At 49.3% G+C, this 9,633-nt stretch overlaps 1 protein-coding gene across 1 annotated transcript; it reads right to left on the reverse strand.

Moving 5' to 3' along the window:
* Positions 1 to 373: 373 nt before the first annotated feature.
* On the reverse strand, positions 374 to 9,253 carry fgf18a (fibroblast growth factor 18a). The gene is made up of 5 exons (XM_084353705.1): positions 7,697 to 9,253; positions 4,247 to 4,286; positions 3,941 to 4,121; positions 2,232 to 2,338; positions 374 to 2,085 (listed from the first exon to the last, which is right to left on the reverse strand). Exons 1-5 carry the CDS (start codon positions 7,726 to 7,728, stop codon positions 1,810 to 1,812), a joined length of 636 nt encoding a protein of 211 aa, XP_084209831.1. The 5' UTR covers positions 7,729 to 9,253; the 3' UTR covers positions 374 to 1,809.
* Positions 9,254 to 9,633: the final 380 nt, after the last annotated feature.

A 9,633-nucleotide genomic window follows, 5' to 3' on the forward strand; every position in this document is an offset into this window, starting at 1 on the left:
TAGATATCTTAGTGTAAATAGTAGGGCACAATCTCTGTTGGTTGACACAGTCATATTACATCATGGTAAATATCCTCATACCGCCCAACCCTGCTGTGTATCAGCTTCTCAGCACCCAAAGAAATGTCTTCTGAACACTTGTTATGTTTTCCCCCAAAGATTTTCAATTTGAAATGATATAAAACAAAGAAAACGACAATTATTAACTACCAAAGCTGTTACCGATTCATTTTTTTATGGATCAACTCATTGATCACTAAAGCCAGCCCGGCCACATCTGTTGGCTCGGTCAACCTGAATCTCTCTCCAGAATAGATCCCTTTGACAGAAAAGAGTGTTGTGAAGCAGTAGAAAGAGGCTGACAGACACAGGAAGTGTTTCTGTAAGGTTTACTGAGTCGAGAAAGACTGCTGCACACAGAGCTGAAATAAATAAATGAAATAATTTTATCGTAATAATTATAGTAACCATCATAGTAAGATTGCTTATTTAGGGTTTCTGTCTTCTTTTATATATATAATATATATAACTTTCAATAAATTGTTCCCTTTAATATTTTTTCTCCTGTGTATGCATGAGACTTTGGTTTGTTCCACTGAATGTCCTGGTAGCAGCATTCTGTATCCACGGTATCGCACGGGAGCATCATCCCCTGGGTCATTTCTATGGCAATGCTTATCGACAAGGCACCCTCTCCGCCGTGCTCGCCCCTGCGCTCGTCACCCTCTGCACCTATAAGCTGAGGTTGCAGTGTCCTCGGGGGGGGGAGGGGCAGGGCGTCAGGAGGAGTCATGAAGAAGGTCTCCAGTTGTCTTTGGTCGGGTGTTGGTTTGGTTTGCGGTGATTGGTTGGCTGTTTTTGGTGCAGCTTGGTTTTTATACATTCGAGTTCCTAAAGCTTCAGTCCCTGCGGTGAGTTGTCACGGGTCCATGCAGGGACTGAATGGTCCCTTTCCAGAGTCCCTTGTGATCCAGCTTCACTCATGGTTGTTGATGCACTCACTCACACACACTAAGACACACACACACACACACACACACACACACACACACACACACTCTTAGGTACATTTCCTTGTCTTCTTCTTACAAACATGCATTTATTCAGCAAGTCAGTCACTCGATCAGTCCCCTCATTCATCCATCCTTCCATTCATCCAACAATCTCACAGGTTCCCACCAATCTAGCAGTGAGACAAATAAGTGCGTCACATGTCAACAATCCATTATTGGTCCATTTGATCTATGCAGATCACTCAATCCCTTTGTCCACTCCACCATTTTCCTGTCTTCCCTTTATCCGTAGGCTAAGCACCCACTTTCTTGTTCAGTCAGTCTTTCCCACCCTTGTTTTCTCTGTTTGGTCCAGTTGCACTCCCATACTTGATATTGTCCAGCTGGTCCAGAACAGGAGACATGAAGGCCTTGTGGTTTCTGTGGTTGTGGAATAAAGGCCTTCGAAGAGCCTGGGACTCTGGCTGCCCTTCAGGTTTCCTGTCAGTGTTTCTGGCCTATGAAGGGAAGCAGACCAGGTCCAAAGAGCTTCCAGCGATGGACCGTAAATGGTCCAGTTGGTCCAGTAAGGGAACTAAAACTGAGAGGAATGATCACTAACTAGGGGGCTGTAGTGGCAAATTAGTAGGTGTAAAGCTAAACCCCGTGAATGATTCATCTAGTTTCTGGTCAATGTTTGTCCCAACAAAGGGAGGTGTTCAGTCGTGTGCGACAGAAGAGATGAGTGGGTTAGCCATTGTCAGGCTCAGGTCAAGGCTTTGGATGACAAGACAGTGGGTGCTAGCGTTAGCCACTACTAGCGGGGCCCAGTAGCACGCACCCTCTTGCCGCCCCGCCTGCCGACGGTGGTGAAGCGGAAGGGTGTGGTGAGGTCGGGCTGCTCCCCTGGCGGGAAGCGCTTCATGAAGTGTACGTCCTGCTGGTTGGGGAGAGTATGGGGTCCGCGGCGAGGACGGCCTCTTTTAGTGAAGCCCACATACCAGCCTGTGTAGCGCGCTGACATCAGAGCTGTGTAGTGGTTTTCCAGAACCTTTTCCACAAAGACGCAGTCTGCGCTTCGATTACTGGCCTTCTGAGAGAGCAGAGAAACCACAGGTATCCACACACACACACACACACACACACACACACACACACATTGGGAGAGACAAAGAGAGGCTGGTCAGGAAACTGTAAGATATTCTTGATGAAAATGTCTCTAAAAGGAAGAAGTCTCACCTTTCCTACCAGCTTGCCGCGGCGGTTCATGCACAGGTAGAAATTGGTTTCTTTGCCCCGGATTCTCACCTGGCTACCGAAGGTGTCGGCCTCCACTACGAGCTGGGCTTGTGAAGGGACAGACAGAGGGACAGACAGACATTAGAGCCACAGGCATTGCAGAGACATACAGCATGTAGTGTTTGCAGAGTTTCACAAGGTTATCAGGTTGTATCAACCATATATTAGAGGTAGAAAGACCTTCGTTTAGAGCTCACATAGCCATAGCAAAGAACAATTTTCAAGCCAGCCCAGTGCCAAGAAGCGTGACACTAATTGCGCAGATTACCAGCCACCATTAAATCAGATTTGGCTATAAACTAGATAAGGCATTCACATTGAATCACAGTTCTAGGATTCATAGTTGCTATTAAACGTGCTGATAAATCACACACAGATGTAAATGTCTCAGGCTGGACAGATGGTTGTCAGATAAGCCCGGTCACACACATGGATGTGAGGCCGCTGACCACAAATGGGCCTCGTAAAACAGATAACAGCCAGGAGTAGACGGAGCACGGTGGGCCATGAGCAGCGGGGGAACAGTCAGACTCAGTGTCTGCGATGCTGTTGTTTTAAGGTGCATGTGTGCTTCTATGTATATATGTGTGCATGTTCATCCTTCCAGGCAATACGGCTTCACCGACCGCACATCTTCAGAGAGCGCTTGTGCCTGTTTAAAAATAAATCCCTAAAATGGTTCCTACATGACCTTAGTCAACAAAAGGGTCAAGAGAAATCAATACCTCCCTCCCTCTTGCCCTCTTCCTCTCTCTTCCCCCAACTCTCCTCTCGTCTACCTTCTGCTCTCTCACTTCATGTTTACACCTCCTTTGCTTTATTTCTCCTCCCTCTGCTCTTGGTTCCCCTGTGGAACACCTTGTCGCCATAGTTGGTCAGTTTTGGGTGGATTGTGTCAATAAACAGACAGGCTTTTGCGTCTATGGTCCCATCTATGGCTTGAAGTGGCCTGATAGCAACCTGACATGTTTGTGAATGGACAGGATTTTGCAATGTGAGCACACACAGAATTTGAACTCAAGCTTTATGGCTTGGCTTTCTTCTGCCCATTGATTCTGTGTGGTTTAAGAATGGGTTAGACATCATTACAGATGGAGAAAGGTGGAGAGGAAGCGGGAGTGGGGGATGGACAGAGGGAGTATTGGAGGAGGGAGGGAGGGAGGGAGGGAGGGAGAGGAAGCCTGCTGTTTTAAATCCAGAGGAGACAACAGGGAGGATGAGAAATCAATGGAGGGATCGATGAAGGAGATGAGTTTCTAACACTCAGCCCGACACTACCTGCCAGGCTTCTCCCGCTCTCTCACACTTTTTTTCACTAACACCTTCTCTCTCTCCCCCCCCCTCTCCCCCTCTTTCTCTCTCTCTCTCCCTCTCCCTCTCTCTCTCTCTTTTGCTCTCTTGTGAATCATTGAGTCAGCAGCCAGTCGATGAGGTCTTTGTACTCCCAAGACAAGCTCCACTGCCCCTCTGCCAAAGCCTGGGGAGGCATGTGTGTGTGCTTTTGTGAGTGTGCCTGCACAGTTGCATTCTGTATCCACTCATGCATGCACTTGGTCAACCTTCAAGTCTTTGTACTTGCAGCCGTCTGTTGGTGTGAGTGTGCATGTACGAACTGTGCAATGCACATGCACTGTGTGTGTGTGTCTTACCATATTTGTCTCCGTCTTCTCCTCGCGCGCTGATTCTGCGTCCGATCACCTGCACGTGTTTGCCGCTGGTGCGGCTGTAGAGCTGGTAGACCCGGTGGTGTCGCCGACTCATGGTGTCTCGCACCTGCGTCTGGTTCTCCACATGCACGCTGAAGTTGACCCCATCCACACCAAGTACCTGCTGGTAACACACACACACACACACACAGCATCATGAACGGGCTTGGAAACACTGCATGTACTACCAGTATACAACTTGTCTTTCATACTGTATGAAGGCTCCTTGCCCTGCATGCAGATGCTTACCTGTAATGGATTGCACATCACCAGCAACATCTGGATACATCTGAAAAAAAGTGAAGACAGATGAGTTTCGAAATATGTAAGCAACACTGACTGTTGGAAGAGTCATGCGTGACACCATCATTTCCATCTCTTTCTTCTCTGCCGTTCTTTCTGCTCAACATCTCTTTTCCTCATTGGGCGATTACTCACACTGCTGGGTGTGTGGCTGGCATGGGGACTTGACTTACAGACAGGCAGATGTCCAGGCATCGGCAGACAGACAACACCCAGAGCAGTGTTTATCGTTACGCTACCAGCCTTCTGTCCAAACCCACTTTCTGACCCGCTCTTGACTTTCGCCACACCAAAATCTGGCCTCCAAATGACCTGATTGGACCGTGGCGAAATGGCAAACATGCCGAGACAACTAGAACATGTTTTGGTTTGGACATCTAAGGGAATGGGCTGGCTTATTTGGCTGCTCTGCGTATGTAGACAGCTGGGCTGGACTACAGGTGTACACTTGCTGTGATGTGGCTTTGGAGAGCGGCGGACTGTGGTTACATTTAGAGATGCTATGAATAAGTGAGAACAAAACGTGTGGAAAGATGATTTATGGAGGAATCGATCGTGGGGAGTAATCGTGCTGAATTGATTTATATTCTATTTGAAAGCATACCTTTTAAGTATTATTACTCACTCGACTATCTGGACTGTCAGATACATTTATGAATGGAACAGCTGGTTACACTTACAATTAAAATTCTTCTCACATTATCACATTGCCTAATTGAAGTTTAGACCTTGACCTTGGATGTATCAGATGTTATTTACAGCTTTAGTAAGGGAGTGATTGTGTTGCGCAAAAATCTACTCTGGCAGTCCTTGAACTGCTCTGAATTAGTGGCTGAAGACTTGATGAGGTTCAGAACCAAGTGTGTGGGCTGAAAAGCAATTCTACGAATTTTGTCTTTCCCCACCTCATCACTTGCTATCTCTCCGCATGCCTCTTCTCTCGCTCTCTCCGCTCCGCTCTCTTTCTCTGGCCTGATGTCTTCCCTATCTCTCCTCCACCTTATCTCTGTGTCCATTCTACCTTTCTCCTATCGTTCCCTGCCTCCCATCTTTATGTTTGGGGTTAGCGGGGTGACTCCTCCACACTGTCATGGGCATGCACACAGATGTGCAGATGTGTGCGGGGTGAATGTGTGTGTGTACAGGCGGAGCACGCAGCTGACAGCTGGGCCAAAGCAAAGACATACGCGCTGCTGAGAGAGGGAGATAGTGAGGAGGAGAGAGAGGTAGACTGAAAAGTACACAAATGGATAGGGAGAAGACAGGACAGGGGAAGGTGATGTAAGAATAAATAGAGGGGAGATGAAGCGAGGGAAGGCTGACAGATAATAAAAGAGGTGAGATAAAATCAGAAAGAATGGGCAGATGTGAGGAGGAGGAGAGAGGGTCAACAAAGAGTAACGTTACCTCTCCAAGGACGGAGGGGAGAAAAAGTGGCAAAATGAGAGACAGTCGTGTAACCACAGAGTGTGGTCTGGCGTGAGAAGTAGACAAAAAGATAAATAATGGGAATGAAAGAGGAGGGGGGTTTGACTCATGCACATCTTAACACATGTCACTGCCTCCTGACTAACACACATATACCATCTTGCTTCCCTTCTCTCCTTCTCAACATGTTTTTCCCATGGCTGGTGTGTTGGCCCCTGACTCGCTCTAATAGATGCAGATACCCCGGGCAGTGCACTGGAGTGTTGGCCCTCACATTTTGCCTGCGCAGCCGAAAAAACCTGAGCGCCTGTGCATTGTGAGGACTCTCAGCTGTTAAAACACCACAGCTGCACTGCTGCCGAGGACACTGCAGGAAAAGTGCCTCGGCACTGGATTCCCCCGCTCCCACAAAAACCACAGACACTCCATATTATGCCAGCCACAGAGAGAAAGAGAAGGAGCGAGAGGAAAGAGGGAGACAGGATCAGTGGGGGATTGGGGGGAGGGATGAGAAAACGAGAGAATAAGAGAGCAACCGAGTAAAAGTCGGGGAGAGTAAAGACAGAAGGAGGTATGGAGAGAGGGAAAGCCCGGTGCGCCTTGGCTGGCTGCCAAAACAAGCAAAGGTCTGACATCATAAACCTGCGTCCCAGCAGATCTACCATATGGAGGCTGCGGTTAGACTAGCAGGCCTCAGCGCCGAGGACTGGGCAGCAGCGTGGAGTGAGAGCGGTCGGCCTGGTGGGACTCAGCACAGAGCGGCGGTTTCAGCTGTGTGTAGCAGTGGTTATCGTGGTAGGCCGACACTGGTGCAGTGGGCTTCGGCACGGTGCGAGAGTTTCAGATGTTCAGCAGTGGGCCTCGGTGAAGAATAGTGGTTAGGCTAGTGGGCGTGTGAGTGGTATGAGCAGTAATGGGGCCTATGGTGGAGCAGAGGGCCTAGACACGGAGCTGTGGCTTTAGAGGAGGAACTGTAACAGGTTGTTGTGGCATAAGGCCCTTGGCTTTTCTCACTGGCTGAAGAATTTCAGTACGATCAAGTCGGTAAAACAGCATGGATGAATTGAAGTGGCTGATAGAAGAAGGAAATGAATGGAGAGATGATTGGCTCTGAAATACCTAAACTAAAACCAGCAGACTAAACAGTGAGACTGCTCCTCCTCAGATACTGCCAGGGGCGCCATCATTCATCGGTTATTAATTCATACTTTTTATCTGAGCAAGTATCTGTGGAAAAAAATGGGGTATAGGCAAGACAGGAAGACAGATGTAGGCAGTTAGGTGGGTAAGTGGAGACAGTGTGAGAGAGACACGGACGAAGAGAGAGAAAGTCAGGCAGACACCGGCAGCAGCAGCAGGAGCACACACCCTGTCCAGGTTGTCTGAGGAATGAGAAGTATCTGGAGATGACTGCCATCTGGGAGAAGTACAGCCGACACAAAGAAAGAAAAATAAATCCCTCGGCTTTTAACAAGACACACCTCGAATGGGCAAACTCAAGCCCCCTGAGTCTGCATCCTCCTCCCTTAGATTTGCTCTTGGCAATTTATCATTTTCCTATCCCACTAGATAAAGCCGGTGTTATTTGACTCAACTTCTGAAATATTTTCAATAGGGGGGGAAAAAAAGCATTTTCTTGGCGATGGGAAAATGGCCTTTTCTAAGCCAGCTTGGCCATCCCTGAAGTAAGTGCAGATGGTGATGGAGATGTTTATGGCAGGTTTTATGAGTAACAGGGCCCTGACTCTGACCCAGTGACCCTGAACTGTCAGCCAATCAAAACAGGGCCTTCCATGGCATGTTTTCTATGGGGACTGATGAGGAGTGATGTAATCGTTAGACACTGCTACCCTCCTCTCCATCATCTTCATCTGTAGCGAGGCCTGTCATGAAACTAGTTTAAACAACCGCAGACAGAGATAAGACCAGAGTGGATAAATAAGATTTTAACATGATAAAGTGACTTACAAGACGGTCAGCGTGGAAAGAAGGGACCACATTGCTTCCCCCCTCCACTATGGAACTTGGCCCAGAGACAGTCTCCTCGCTCGGTCTGAGCCAGTCCGACAGTCCGGAGAGTTCCCCTCTGTGTTTTGAATCCGCTGGATGTTGTGCAGAGTCAAAGAGTCAGCGGACACTCCCGTTGGCATCGGCGGCGGCGTGCCCCGGCTCCCCCAGCGTGGGTGAATGTGCGGGCGTGGGCAATGTGGGGTGTGAGGCCGGGGTAACTGTGCCACTGTGACCGCCGGGCAACCTCTAACAGCTGTCCAGACCGGTGGAGAGACGAATGGGCGGGGGAGCAAAAGGGGGGAGGTTAGGGCTTTAAAGGCTGCGCGTCCCCGACAAGGAGAGGGAACAGGTGAAAGCGCGCTCACGCGTGACAGATAACCAACTCCAATCGACCTCGCTGACCCTCAGAGTGATGCTCGGCCCTGTGGACAGATGCTCTGCGTGCGTAATCTTCTGCGTAATCCAATGCGTAATGTTTCAGCACAACAGCAAGCTCTCCAAAATGACTTCTGTTGTAGGTGAGGTGAGAAAAGAAAGTGATGGAGTGTTTGTTCCGGCACAGACGGGAGCAGGAGGCAGGTTTAGTCCCAGCAGACCAGGGTCAGGAGCTGTTGGAGGTGGGCTACCTGGGCTGGCTGATGGAGAAAACGGCGAGCTGGAGACGGGGGCTCTGCGTGCGCAGGGTAATGCAGGGCGGCCTCGGTCATGACTGCGCCCCCACGCTGGCTCAACGGGTCTGTGGCTCAGGTGACACCGACCAACAGTGTCCGACGGAGAGGGTGATGAGGTCCCGGAGCGGTCCAGCTCAGAGGGGTATATGGAGAGAGCTGAATGAGAATGGGAGGGGATAATAAAGGGGAAAGAAAGACGAGGGAGGGAGGGGTGGCTGGAGAGGATGGGAACAGCTGTGACTGGGTGGCGGACTCAGCCACCCGCGACACAGCGAGGAAATAACAGCCGCACTTTGCACCTGATTTTCCGGACTTCCCCGCTCGCCTCAGCCGCTGGTTACCGCCTGGCTGCAGCAGTCCTCTCTGCGCCCTCTCGACACAATACCAGCCAAAACACAGCACGATGACATCACCTCCGAAATGTTTGAAGGGGGAAAATGCAATCCGATCTTTTTATTTATTTTTTTAAACGTAGAAAGTTTAAGCAGTTTCTCTGCAGGGGGAAAAAAACACGAAAGTCTCCTCGTTCCGAGAAAAGCGAACTCCGCGGTGCAAGAGGCGAGGAGTCGAGCTCGCCAGTTTCTGAAGAAATAAAAGTTAAAAACGGGCGCACTGGAAACGTGTTTACTCAAAACCACACTGACAGATCGACTCCCAGTCCACAACCTGCACCGTCCCCCTTCCCTTTATATTTGCCTCCCTGTTTCATTCAGACACCAGAAGAGAAAACGCAGGAGAGAACGCAAAAAGAGCCCAGCCGTGCGTTTTTTTTATCCACTTCACTGGTATCATGCAGATCCAGCTCCCTTTCAGAAAATTCCAAGGTTTCCTTCCATAAAAAGCTCTTGTTGAGGGGGGCTGCACAGGAGAGGCGCGTCGGCAGGCACAGACCTCACTCCAAGAAAAACCAGAACAAGATTTTAACAGACGCGGATCAATCCTCCCTCCCTCCTCTCCTCTCCTCTCTCCCCCTCCCACCTCTCTCTCTCTCTCTCGCTCTCTCTCTCTCTCTCTCTCTGCCTCACACACACGCACATGCACACTTATTGGATCAAAATGGGATTAGTCAGTCGCTATGCGATGCCGACCCAACTTACACTGCAAAAAATATCCCTTTTAACAAGTGTTCCGTCCTATATGAGAAACATCTGCTAACGAGGTGAGATAATTTCACTTGTTTACAATCTGAAACCAACTTGTTACTGTCATCTTCCCGAATCAGGC

Source organism: Pagrus pagrus, assembly GCF_965226575.1.
Source record: "Pagrus pagrus genome assembly, chromosome: 5".
NCBI lineage: Eukaryota > Metazoa > Chordata > Actinopteri > Spariformes > Sparidae > Pagrus > Pagrus pagrus.

Excerpts from the sequence above, each read along its gene's own strand:
- fgf18a (XM_084353705.1), bottom strand. The coding sequence starts at position 7,728 with ATGTGGTCCCTTCTTTCCACGCTGACCGTCTT. Across the intron at positions 4,287-7,696 it reads CTTTCCACGCTGACCGTCTT|ATGTATCCAGATGTTGCTGG; the intron begins GTAAGTCACTTT and ends ACTTTTTTTCAG. Across the intron at positions 2,086-2,231 it reads GCGGCAAGCTGGTAGGAAAG|AAGGCCAGTAATCGAAGCGC; the intron begins GTGAGACTTCTT and ends CTGCTCTCTCAG.